Below are 13,288 nucleotides of genomic sequence, written 5' to 3'. Positions count from 1 at the left end.
GTAAATCACCTTGGAACCGAAACAGGCGTTCAAAAGATGACAATGGCGCATGCACGAGGAGGAATACGCGCAAAGCGACCGCACTTGAGCCAGACCAAGGGCTTATGTGACAATGGTTGCTATAGAAGCGGATAATTACAGACGGGGACAACGTTAGATGCAGCCTCAATTGGTCGGGATCAAAGCTCTGTGAGGAACACAAAGGACAAGCGCTCAAGCCGATGTTCATACGGATTTGGGCAACGCTGGTTCGTGCAACGACAAATCATGAAAGAAGGCGTGAGCTCCAATGATCCCTCATTTATCACTGGGGTTACATCCCAGATCCACCCGCGATCGGTGAAAATGCTGCATTTTCCCCCCCATTCTATTATTGCAAAAGAACTACTTTTGTCGAAATGAAACTCCACAATTCACCTCAACATACAGTAGTTCCCTGGCACCAAGATGCCACAAGACAGCATCAAAGTAATATTTGTATTACTTTGGCCAAACCGCGTGAATATGCGGGGTTCACTGGATTTGCTTCGTTAGTGCTCCTCTGATTTTTTGAACACGTAAACGTATTTGAACACGTAAAAAAATTGCAAGCAGAAAATGTATAAAAAATATGTGAATGTATGTGTGTGTGTGTGTGTGTGTGTGTGTGTGTGTATCGTCAAATCGGTGAATCTTCGACTGCTGAACTGTGAGTATGCATGGGGTCCACTGTATATTTTTTAGGCATAAAAGCTCTGCCTCATTTTTGAGTACTTGGCCATTATGATGGTACTGTAGTATGAGAGTATTTTTTTTGAGGTTGTACTTTGTGTACAAAGTTTGAGAACCACTGGAACAGATAATAAAAAGTTTTTTTTTTTTTTTTTAAATCGCTTGAGCATTAAAATACCCCCTGCCACACACTGTAATCACATTAAAACTTATTTAAACACACTTTATAATCACATTGTAAACATATTTCAAGGCAAATAAAACTAAAGAAGAAAAAGCTGCGATATAGCGGGGGATCCTACTGATTTCCTCAAAGCTAAATGAAAAGATAGGAACGGTCTACGTACTCTCGCACACAGCGCTGACGGGGCTCCAGGTCTGGTCCGGCCTGCACGTGATGCTGCCGGCCCCTCTCACCTGCTGGCCTTTGGGGCAGCTCACCCGCACAGACTGCCCCACGTAGAACTTCCGGGCCTCGGTCCTGTCGTCCTTCCAGCCCGGAGGAGTCGGGCACGTCTTGGCTGTGAGCGGGGGAAACAAGTAGTATGAGCGTAGTTGGAGATTGTCCGAGTCAGCCGGCGGAGGTTCCCTGCTTTCTAACGTTGGCAAGCGGGGAAGGTGGAGCTCCAGATGTTGCCCCCCATACACATCACCAGGGCGTCTCCCACCAGGCTGAAGCCTTTGTCGCAGTTGAATTCCAGAGCGCGTCCAGTGGTCAGGTTGTGCTCCTGAACCTTGCCGTGCGGAATCTGCTTGGGGCTTTCGCAGCCTTGAGTCGCTGAAATGACACAATTAGATCATCATCATTGTCGCCATTAACCCAGTGTTTCCTAAACCTTATTGAGCCCAAGGCCAGTGTTTGGAAGTAACTAAGTAAGCCCACGTACCACCACACCGAGATTAAGAATGAAGTGCAAATTGGATAATGAACGTGGCGTGGAACAAGTGGTTGGGAATCTCTGGTCTCTCCAATGCATGTGGGGCTTTGGCCGTTACCTTCACAGGAAGGTACAGGCAGGCTCCACGTGCCGTTGGCCAGACAGACGAGCGTAGTCGGGCCAACCAGCTGCAGGCCGGCGTCGCACGTAAAGCTGGCATTGTGCAGGTACGTTTCCCCTGTCGCCTGCACTGTGGCGTTTTTCACTGTCGGGGGAGGCCCGCAGGACTGTGCTAGGGAGACGACGCACGCCCGCATGAACAAAGCGTCGGGCGACTCCACTTTGTCGCCCGTCTGAACAAACTTACCAAGACACGCTGGCCGAGTGCCACTCCATGTTCTGTCCGCCTGGCAGGTCTGGACCGAGTCCCCCTGTGGAGAAGACAATGAAAGCTATACGAAAACAACTTACAGGATACGTATGCATTGATTCCATATCCGGCTTAACACACAAGCGTACTCGTAAAACCACGACGACACACTCGTAGAACAACAAGGGTGCCCAAGTAGAATTGTCTTACATGTTACTTTTTCTCCACTGCTGTATGACAATGCTACGCACTAGTGGAGCAACTAGGGCGCACTACTAGAACAACTACGTTACAACTAGCATACACCAGTTTACTGCATGTTACTAGTGAGGCAAAACTGTGCACTAGTTGGCAACTGTGTACGACTAGTGACATAAGATTTCACCAGTTAACCTCTAGCACATTACATGTAGTACCAGTAGTGTACAGATGACAACTCGTGTACAGTTTTCCCTCACTAGTAACATGTAGTCATAATACTAGCGCGCAGAAATGTCAAATAGTATGGCAAGCGATTTGAGTATTTATTGGATATCCTTGATATCGACAAGGGCACACGAGTACAACACCTACATATTACTAGTGAGGCAAAACTGTGCTCTAGTTGACATCTGCCTGCTACTAATACTACGAGTGAAGCCCTAGATGTTAACTAGTATACTTTTATGATGACATTCGTAGGGAGTTGCTTGCTTTCTGCCACAGCAACTTGGGACTTGCTTAAAACTCGAAGGTTAGGACTTGAGACTTATGACTTGGACGAACTGTATACCACTTGGTCACACCTCGAGTTAGTTGCAAAAAAAACAAAAAACAAAAAAAAACACATTTTATGGTAATGGGATCACTGCATTTATTACTTAAGTCCTGCCTTTCACACAGTTCATGATGCAAAATCCTCCTTGGATCAATACAGCATAAGAGCCTGGCGTCCCTATCAAGGAAGTTGCTTATCAGATCTCGCTGTGTGCTCAGCATAATGACAACTGTTGCAGGGAAATCACGTGAGTTTCAGTAACTGGATTCTTGGCCATTACCTCAGCATTGTGGTGCGCTGAGAGTGAAACCCAGATGAATTTTTACACCAGATGAATTATTACACCAGTTGAATTATTACACCAGATGAAGACTGTAGGAAAAAAAAAGAACTGCCTAAATATTCACTAGCCACTTGTTTTACGCACTTATAGAAACTAAGAAAAAACAGCACACAACTGTGCCACGTACAATCAATATACAATAACATGAGGGGGAAAAAAATGTAAATAAAATACAATATACTCACTCAAATGCTGATTATGTTTTAATGTATGTCGATCGCTTACAGACATGTTTTGCTCGTCAGACTTGACTTGCTCTGACCAACCAATCAGAGCTAGGAAAATGCTGACGGTATTGTGAGCCAGCTAGCTGGGCCTCTGAGGACGAATTTGAAATCTAATTGGTTAAAGAAACAGTACTGATTTTAGAAATACGAGGAGACAAATGCTTAATGTGGTAAATGTAGGTCAGGGCTTCTGACAGTGCTTAGGTCACTGGTTTTAATCACATGTGACAAAGGGTTGAGCAGCTCAGCTACTTGTGGTGAGACACTAACCTTGATCTCAAAGCCAGGCAGGCAGGAGTACATGACAAAGTCTCCATAGTTGTAGCTATCCCCTTCACGGACACCGTTCACAAGAGGAGGGGGGTTTCCACACACCACCGGCTCACATGAAACCGACGCGATGCTCGGGGCCCAGCCTCCGCCCAGCTTATGATGCAACAGAAAAGCAGAAGAGCTTTATTTATTCTCTTTCCTGCTTTAAATGAGAGGTTTCGTACCTGACATTCAGCCAGCGCTGAGCCTTGCAGGTAGAATCCCGCAGGGCAGGAGAGGGTGACCGTGCTCCCGACAGGGGTGAGCTCCTTTCCGGTGATCGCCAGGTGAGGGACGGCGTGATTAGCGGGGAGCCCGCAGGGGATGGGGCGGCAACGAATGCTGTGCTTGGACCAAGTGCCATCAACGAGACACGAGAGAGTCGCCGTCTGTGTTGCCACCTCGTACCCATCCTCACATCTGGAGGAAGAACAGGGTGAAACAGTTTAGTTTGGACAAGAACCTCCGCACATCAGGGAGGATACGTTCCAGACCCACACGCTATGGGTTAGAAAAAAACATTTTCTTATAGTTTTACTCGTCGCTAGTCACAAGTTCACCTATCCTATTAGAAGCTATGCTCTTCTATACAGTTATTCATGTGCCTGGGCCAAAGCCCTGCCTGATACAAAAGTAATGCTTTGGCGCTATCTTGTGGCGAAGAGCTCCTGTCTAACAGAAAAGTGGTGTTTAAGCTGCCATCTTGTGGCATCTATCGGTCATTAAACATTTTTTGTTGGATGTGCCAGTTCCTCACGAATTTTCAATATAAAAGGGATTTTCTACAACTCAAATATGAATTCCACCATGTAGATTTCTTTTGCGATCGTTTTTATTTTATTTTTTTGACACAATATATAGCCAAGTATGAATTTAGCGTTGCAAGCCTTCAGTGCAATACCATTTTGTGCCACAATATTCTCGGTAGTACTGAGGTCTATTGGAAGAGATGCAGTAATTATATAATTAAGAGCAAGAAAAAGAGGCAGTGGTTTCCACAGAGCACAAACAATATATGCCTGTGAGTAGAGTTGAATGCTCTGTTTGTATTGTTGCTGCTCTGTTTGTTAGTTAAAGTAGCAGAATTACCATAACATCACTGCTAATTTCTGTTAGCCTTTCTATGGCCTATCACACTATATGTTAGCACTAAGCTAGAGGAATATCAAAATTATATGGTTTGATTTAACATTTTGGTGTTTAAATATACAGTTTAATTCGCCTTAGTTTTATGTGTCAATTTTACAGTGAACTTCAACTGTGCGAGACAAACAGTTTGAAGCAAGCAGTCTTTACCTCTTATCTGGAAAACCCTGTGACAGTGAGAACTGGCACTAAGGAATACTCTAAAAAGTGTGTTTAAATAAGTTGAAATGTGATTAAAGTGTGTGGAAAGAGTAAAACTGTTACTGTTTTTTTTTTAATAGTGTCTCTACCTATTGCAGGTGTGTCTGGGACGTATCCCCCCCCCCCTGTAATAAACAGGGTTCACTGTACAGGCTCCTCATAAAAGGCACTTTCAACTAATCCTTAACAGCAGTTTACCTGTATGTGACCTGGTTTGGGAACGTATAGGCCTCTCCTTCCACATGAGAATGGGCAACAGCAGGAGGTTTTCCGCAGCTCACAGGCTCACAGCTGATCTTCGGCTGACCCCATCTGCCATCTCTCCCGCAGGAGAGGTGTGGGTACCCCCTTGGCTGGTAGCCGGGCCTGCACCTGTATGCGACGGTGTCTGGGAAGGTGCCGCTGCCGCCCTGCAATACAGTATTTGGAACTGTAGGCGGGGCGACAGTGCACCTCCCGCGGCCGCACACGGGCACCCCGGGGCTCCACACCCCTCCCTTCTCACACACGGCGTCAGCCGGACCGAGCAGCCTGTATCCGTCGTCGCACTGGAAGTGAACTTGGTCACCGCAGGCACGGTTGCGACCGAGAATCACCCCAAATTTCAAAAGCGGCAGGGCGCAGACGCAGGGTCGACACTGGGGCACGGTTCCGACCCAGAATCCTTCAGCTGAGCACCGCAGCACGGGGTCCCCGACTACCACGTAACCTTCGAAGCAGACATACTCCGCAATGTCGTCGTGGTTGAAACTGGAGCCATTCAGATAGCCGTGGCTTATGTCCTCGGGCGGATCGCAGCTGATAATACCACAGCGTGGCGCTGGTTTGTCCCAGAGTCCGTCAGCCTGGCAACGGCGTGTCGGATCGCCATTGATAGTGTATCCTTCATCACATTCATACTTCAGCTTGCTGTTGAAGCCAAACTCTGACCCCAATATTCGCCCATGAGGTATCGGAGAGGGCTTCTCACAGTGGGCAGGTACACAGGAAGGAGACTCATGACTCCAGGTTCCATCAGCCTGACAAACGCTGACAGACTTCCCTTTAATGAGGAAACCAGGCTTACAACTGAGTTCAATCTCCTCATTATAGACAAACTCTTTGCCTTTGAAAGTGATATCAATGGGGAGCTTGGGAGGACCACATGACACCAACTCACACCAAGGTTTCTGTCCGTTCCATTTCCCATCAGCCTGACAAGTAATACTATCACCACCCTTGATGACAAAGCCGGGATTACACTTATAGTGCAGGACTTCAGGGTACACGATGGCACCTCCATGAGCTGTGCCATTAGCTACAGGACCTGGGTCCCCACAAGAAACAGGGCGACACCCTGGGGCATCATTGGTCCACAGTTGCCCCGATAAGCATTGCCTCACTGGTTCTCCCTCCAGCTCATATCCTTCCTCACAAGTGTACGTGACCATACTGCCAAGGGATGTGTCAGTTACGTTCACCCGGCCGTGCTCAGGGCTCGGCGGCGTCACACACTCGGCTGGGACACAGGAGGGCGCCGTCCCATTCCAGCTTCCGTCTTCCTGACACGCCAACCTGGTGGGGCTCGTGAGGTCGTAACCCTTGTGACATCGGTACTCGATGGTTGTCCCGTGGAGAAAGGTCAAATCTCTCGGGGAGCCTCCCCCAGGCTCCGTTGCCCGAATGTAGTCTCCGAAGTCAATGTGAGGCGGCAGGCCACAGTCTGAGGGCACGCAGACAGGAACAGCACTTGACCACCCAAATTCCTCGCATGTGAGGTGGTCCTGGCCAATAAGCTGGAAGCCAGGGAAACAGCTGTAGAATATGGTGACACCGAAACCGTGATCCTGACCTTCTACGAAACCGTTTTCAATGGGTTGGGGAGGACTGCAGGATATTTGCACGCAAACAGACGGTTCAGCATTCCATTCCCCACTTGCAAGGCACTCGAGATTCTCCGGACCTTGAAGACGGTAACCGCGGCGGCAAGAGTAGGTGACACTGTGACCAAACTGAAGTTTGGTGAAAGCCACTTTTCCGTTGGCTATCTGCTTAGGAGGTGAACATTCGATTGGGCGGCAAGAAGGTACCCCTCCGATCCAAAGTCCCTTCTCTCCGCACAGGACAGTTGCATTGCCCACTAAATGAAATCCAGTCTTACAGCTGTACAGCGCCTTGCTGAGGTACATAAGACCCTGAACATCAACAATGCCATTGGAAATCTCCACAGGCTGAGGACATTCAACCGGAATACACTCTGGATATGGATTACTCCACTTCCCGCTTGATAGACACGTCACAGAGTCTTCTTTTCTTAAAGTGAATCCGTCCATGCATTTGTAGGTCACCACGGAGTCGAATAGAAAAGGGGGAGAAGACGAGGAAGGGCCACCGAACGACACATCAGGCAGAGGCCCGCAAAGCACCTGCTTGCACACCGGAAAGGTGCCATTCCACTCCTGGGAGGCCAAACAGCGGAGGATCTGAGGCCCCTCCAGGACGTAGCCATCCTCGCAGGATAATTCCACAGTTCCCGTTTCAGAGTCCAGGCCTTTCAGAACCAGGTGGTTCTCCTCCAGCTGCGGCTCCGGACACTGCACGGGTGAGCAGCGCGGTCGCCTCGACTTGTCCCACCGTCCGTACTTAAGGCAGGTCCAGATGGCGTCACCTACGAGCTCGTAGCCCTCGTCACAGAAGTACTCCACTTTCCGACCCACTTGGAAGTCTCGACCCCTGTAATATCCGTGCGCAATGTTAGGAGGGGAGTCACAGGTCAAAAGGACGCAGGAGGTAGGGTCGTTGTCGGACCACTGCCGGTTGGCCTGGCAAACCCGCTCTGGACTACCCACTAGTCTGTAGCCGGCATTACAGGCATAGATCACCTTGTTGTTGAAGGTGAAACGACTTCGGACCTTTAGAGGAGAAATACAAGCGTGTAATCAGATATTTCAAGCGTACACTTGTAAGCCACATAATAACGTGAATCCACATACGCATTTTTTTGGGGTGGAACCTATCCTCTGTTATTTGCTGAAAAACTCAACAATTTGTTAACGTGTGGCTAGCGTGTTATTTCGACCAGTATGCTCGGTAATACTTTTGATGAGCCTCATGGGAAGGTGGTTTGTTTGTGTTGAATAATATAACTACTGAATAGTCATTTGTGTAACTTTATGAATGTGTACATGCTAGATGTGCATGGTGTTGATGCTTTTCTGATTATTCTTCTGTGTTGTTCCAGGCGACAGTAAATCAAGATTTCCAAACAGAATACCATACGAATACAACACGTTGAGAAACCCTGGAATAGTACATGTACAAAATTTGGTGTGTGCTCTGTGGCTAACCTGGATGTAGCCATTCTTGAGCGGCGGAGGGGAGGAGCACAACACAGGGACACAAGAGGGCAAAACTCCGGCCCACTCTCCATCGGCTTTGCAGGTCCGCCTCTTCTCCCCCTGGATCAGGAAGCCCTTGTCGCAGCTGTACGCCACGACAGCTCCGAAACTGTAGTCGCCGCCGCTCACGTAGCCCCGATCGATGCCGTCTGGCTTGGAGCACCTCACGGGCACGCAGCTGATATCGTACGGCCGAGGCTCCCACTCCCCTCCCATGAGGCACCGCAGTGTCGCCGTGGTGTTGAGCACGAAGCCCTCCTCGCACTTGTAGCTGACTTCCGTGTTGCTTGAGTATTTGGGTTTGCCGAGCGAGTCTAAAATGGAGTGGGGGAGTTCTGGCGGGCGTAGGCAGAAGTTGGCGACGCACCGAGGGGCCTCCTCTCCGTCGGGGGGCGCCCACACGCCCTGAGTGTTGCACACCATCTTGGAGTTGTTTCCCACCGTGTACCCGTCGGTGCAGTAATAATTGGCGGTGTCTCCGAAGAGCTTGTGGCTCTCGTAGGGCTCTGCGTGGTCAATGGCAGGCGGGGGTCCGCAGGAGCGGGGCACGCACTGAGCAGAGCTGTCGCTCCATTGGCCGCTGGGCAGACACTCCCTGGTCTTAGAGCCAATCATAGTGTAGCTGTCAAGGAGACCGAGAAAGGAGATGGAGTTATTTTGAAATGCGGCATAGCCGGCCCAAGCCTCCACGGAGCCCAAAGCTAAAATTTATTTTATAATCAAGAAGTATATTGAATTTACCCTCGAGGGATTATGAGTAAAGTGTCATTGACAGCCCTCTCCAAAACGGTTTAGCACTGCCTATCAATGCCACAAGAAGGCAGCAAAGCACTACTTTTGTCTATATGAAGCTCCTCAACTCTCTTCAACAGACAGTCGTTCCTTGGCAAAAAGATGCCACAAGATGGCGCCAAAGCACGTTTGTCTAAACGAAGCTCATCAACTTCAACAAAAGATGCCACAGGATGATTCATTAACACTAATTTTGTCTAAATTAAGCACCTGAACTCACTTCAACATAGTTCCTTGGCACAATGCCAAAAGATGGCACCAAAGTACTTTTTTCTAAATGAAGCTCCTCGACTTACTTCAACATACTGGTAGTTACTTGACACCATGATGCCACAAAAATGGCAGCAAAGCAGTACTTTTGTGTTGATGAAGTTCAACTCATTTAAACATATTTAATTCACACCAAGACACCACAAGATGGCAGCAAAGCACTATTTCTGGCTAAGTGAAACTTCTCAACTCACTTCAACATAGTCCTTGGCACCAAAATACCACAAGATGGCAGCAAAGCACTAGTTCTGTCCAAGTGAAACTATTTTTTTGCACTATTTCGTTTAAAATGAAACTCCAACTCAATTCAATGTAGTTCCTAGACATCAAGATTGTGGCAAAGCACAATTTTTGTAACGTAACAAACGGTGACAAAAATTGTTTTACTACGATAACACTGAAAATGTACAAAAACAAAGTACTAAATGAAAAAAGACAATAAAATATCAAAACATGATGTGACTGAACAGAGGTACCTAAAAAAAGGGGACAAAAATGGTTTTAAAAAAACAAACAAAGTTGAATTGTTAGCTCTTTAAACTATGTAGAAATGCACAAAATTAAATCTAACTACCCTAAATCAAACATTTCTCTTTGTTAATGTTAGTCTGGTCTTTCACAATACTACTCTAAAACAAAGAAATACTACTTCAGACTGTGTTGATTGTTAATTACTCTTGGGGGGGGGGGGGGGGGGGGGCGCTTGTGGTAACGGGGCACTAAGCAGGTGCTTAGTTTGCTTATGCCTTGGGCCGGCACTGAATATCGGTGTTGGTATATTCTCATTTTTGAGCAAACCAGCAGAATTTACCCTTCCTTGCAGACATAGTGCACCTTATTCCCCAGTTCATAGTTCTCTCCTTGAGTCACGGCGTCTTTCAGGGCGGGGGGGTCGCCACACAGGACGTTGACACAGCGGGGATACGGTCGGCTCCACTCCCCTGTATCTTCACAAACCACTTCCATGGGGCCCTGTGATCTTTGCGCAAACAAAATCCTTGCAATTACATCACTTGTATAATAATGACATCAAAACTGCTGCGAACAATGACGTAGACTAGGGAGAACCGCACGGCCAAAGAGTGTTACAGTTTTTCACGACACCCTGTGGAATCAGAAATGCTTTTTTCGCTTGAGGAATTGCGCAAGAAGAGAGCTGACCGATTCCTGCCATATTTGTTAGAAGAAACTTTTACCCATACCTGAACTCTTCTGCACAGGAGTACGAGACAGTCGACAGGTACGTGTTTGTGGTTAGGGTGTAGTAGGCGTTCCGGACAATCGGAGGTCCCCCGCAGGACACTGGATGGCAGAGAGGTGGGATCCCGCTCCACCTCAGACTAGAAAGACACTGGAACTCGTAGGGGATTTGAGGAAGGAAACCTTTCATACAGCTGCAAGCAAAATGAAGACATGCATGTCAAAATTCGGAAATCTTGTCAAGGCTATAAGATAGTTAAGATCAATGTACTTAATGAGTTTGGTCGTAGCCTCTTGGAAAAACCACAGAGAGCAGGGATCTACTTTTTGTGGTGAGAAAACGACGTGGTGTTAAACGGTACCTGAAAGTCACCTTGCTTCCACAGGTGAAGTTGCTTCCTTTCATGAAGGAATTCTCTGGAACAGGTGGCGCTGGGCAAGAGAGAGCTGTTGTGCAACCGCAGAGGAATAGTTAGAAAACAGGAGCAAATATAACGTCCTTAAAACCAACAAAATGCATAGTAAATGCCTCGCATTCATATCTTCAAAGCTCTGCTAATCACCTCTGCAGTACGGGACGGGGCCGTCCCAGCTCCCCGTCTCCAGACACTGAAGTTGAGCGACTCCGATTAACTCGTAGCCATTCTCGCAGTGGAAGATGACTTTGCTGCCCATCAGGAAGTTGCTGCCGTCTCTGTGGCCGAAGTCGAGGTCGCCGGGGTGGTCACACTTGACTGGCTCTGCTCAAAGCCGCCACAGTCAGATAATCACGTTTTTTTTTATATAAAAATGTACAGTACTTACAGTACTACCCAGTTGTAGGAAGTAACAGTAAAACTTCATTTTTACTTTTGTATTTTTTGTCAAACAACTTAAGTACAAGAGTGGTATTAGTACTTTTACCAGAGGTTTTTATGTACCCAAGTACAGTGTTCCCCCGCTATTTGCAGGGGTTCAGGACCGAGGAAAGGTTTCCCTCCAAAATCAGCAGGGGTAATCCGCTTCTCAAGTATTGTGAATATGGGAGGGAACAATGTATCTCTACTTCTACTTAGAGTGGAGGTACTTTTGCCACCTCTGGGTTTACCTGTGCAGTTCTTGCCATCTCCACTGTATGGGTGAATACAGGCGCACGCGTAAGAGCCGTCAGTGTTCCGACAACTCGCGTGACTGTCGCAGTCCGATCCCAGGGCGCACTCGTCCACATCTCAGATGCGGGAAAAAAAAGAATATTAAACGTACTGCGCTTCCGTCTGTGCAGATTGAACACAACGTGACGGGAAGTACCGAGACAAGCCGGTGGATTTCCTCCCCACTTGCCGCTATTGGGGCAATGCACCTTGGCGTCTCCCAGCAGGTAAAAGCCGGGGTTGCACCGGTAGACGACCGAGCCGCCGGCGTGGAAGTCTTCCCCCTGAAACTCGCCGTTATCCAGGGGTCGAGGAAGACCGCAGGATACCTCTGTACCATGCAAGAGAGGAGATATTAATGGATAACGTAAATGTGGATGAACAGGAAACGCAGCACGACAATCTGAAAATGAATCAGTGGAAATAAGCTCAGCTCATCCCACAATTGCACAAATGCGGCACCATTTAAACGGGAAACTCACAAGCTTGCCAACAGAATAAGATATTTTGCCAGCTAGCCAAACACAAATGTCCTTTATTTACGTTCACATCTGGGAAGAGCGTGGCTCCATTCTCCTTTATTTTGGCACTGTAGAACCGGCTCCCCCACCAGGTAAAAGCCAGGATCACAGGAGAGCTGAACCTGGGCACCAGGACTCACCTCCACAGTGGAGGCATGAAGGTGAGGCACAGCATTCTCCAGCTGTGGGCAGTCTGCAAACAAAAGAAGGGGTCACATCGATCGCAGTTTGCTCTGCAATGCCAGTAGGAGGCGCGAGCTGGGTTAGCATCGACACGCACTTACCAGCGCAGAAGATGCTGCTGAGGTTTACTTTAACTCGGCCGAGACCTCCACTGAGAAAGTCTGGCCAGGCGAAAACATTTCCCCTGTGAGTGACATGGGAGCCGGGGCAGCTGCTCGCAAGCACCTTGATCTAGACAACCATCATGGCCAACGTTAAAATACACTAGCAAAACATAAAGACATGTTTTAAAAAAAAAAACAGTTCTTGAAAATGAAGTTAAATGCAGTGACCACACCTTTGCTGGGAATGATAAAGCGATGACTTTCCGTACTTACCTGTTGGGGTGTGAGCACGCGATCCCAGATGTTGAGTTGGCTGATGGAGCCGACGAAGGATTCCACAGGGTTGAAGCCCTCACCCCTCTGGTCTTGGTCCTGACCCAACACCAGCGCCCCTCCACCTACAGGACATGGGTCAAGCCTCAGCCGTTAACACCCATCGCAAAAAAAAAAATGAAGAAAAGAGCTTCTCCGAGTCTACAGAAAACCCTCGCATATTCGCGGTTCGGAATTGACAGATTCACCAATTAGCAGCTGCTGGGGAAAAAAATCACCTCTCTGTTTTTCTGTTCCGGCCGAAAGCCACAAAAGTATTGCTTCGCCACCATCTCGTGGCATTTCGTTGCCACGGAACTATGTCGAAGTGAGTTGAGGAGTTTCAGTCAGACACAAGTAGTGCTGAGCCGCCATCTTGTGGCAGAGGGGGTTTACTGTACTTGCAGACTACAATTCTAATGGCTGCATGCGAAGTGAGCGGGCAGAGGATAGC

General features: G+C 48.1%; 1 protein-coding gene across 6 annotated transcripts in view; it reads right to left on the bottom strand.

Annotated features, from left to right (window-relative positions):
• svep1 (sushi, von Willebrand factor type A, EGF and pentraxin domain containing 1) overlaps positions 1 to 13,288 on the bottom strand; it is a 46,518-nt gene that overhangs the window by 3,867 nt on the left and 29,363 nt on the right. For 2 of the 6 annotated variants that reach the window (XM_061669641.1, XM_061669642.1), the window contains exons 29-45: positions 12,796 to 12,920; positions 12,520 to 12,649; positions 12,258 to 12,428; positions 11,872 to 12,045; positions 11,672 to 11,791; positions 11,148 to 11,324; positions 10,947 to 11,031; positions 10,587 to 10,778; positions 10,196 to 10,363; positions 8,272 to 8,944; positions 5,144 to 7,836; positions 3,784 to 4,018; positions 3,557 to 3,712; positions 1,957 to 2,020; positions 1,708 to 1,881; positions 1,313 to 1,489; positions 1,059 to 1,232 (exon numbers count right to left, since the gene is read on the bottom strand). In XM_061669641.1, the coding sequence (XP_061525625.1) occupies positions 1,059 to 1,232; positions 1,313 to 1,489; positions 1,708 to 1,881; positions 1,957 to 2,020; positions 3,557 to 3,712; positions 3,784 to 4,018; positions 5,144 to 7,836; positions 8,272 to 8,944; positions 10,196 to 10,363; positions 10,587 to 10,778; positions 10,947 to 11,031; positions 11,148 to 11,324; positions 11,672 to 11,791; positions 11,872 to 12,045; positions 12,258 to 12,428; positions 12,520 to 12,649; positions 12,796 to 12,920 (5,688 nt within the window). Of the gene's footprint in view, positions 1 to 1,058; positions 1,233 to 1,312; positions 1,490 to 1,628; positions 1,882 to 1,956; positions 2,021 to 3,556; positions 3,713 to 3,783; positions 4,019 to 5,143; positions 7,837 to 8,271; positions 8,945 to 10,195; positions 10,364 to 10,586; positions 10,779 to 10,946; positions 11,032 to 11,147; positions 11,325 to 11,671; positions 11,792 to 11,871; positions 12,046 to 12,257; positions 12,429 to 12,519; positions 12,650 to 12,795; positions 12,921 to 13,288 lie in introns of those variants that run through there. The other 4 variants (XM_061669646.1, XM_061669643.1, XM_061669644.1 and 1 more) reach the window with 4 other exon arrangements.

The sequence above is a fragment of the Phycodurus eques genome, chromosome 23 (genome assembly GCF_024500275.1).
Source record: "Phycodurus eques isolate BA_2022a chromosome 23, UOR_Pequ_1.1, whole genome shotgun sequence".
NCBI lineage: Eukaryota > Metazoa > Chordata > Actinopteri > Syngnathiformes > Syngnathidae > Phycodurus > Phycodurus eques.
Note: the sequence above shows the minus strand (reverse complement) of the source record. Positions and strands in the feature narration are given on the sequence as shown.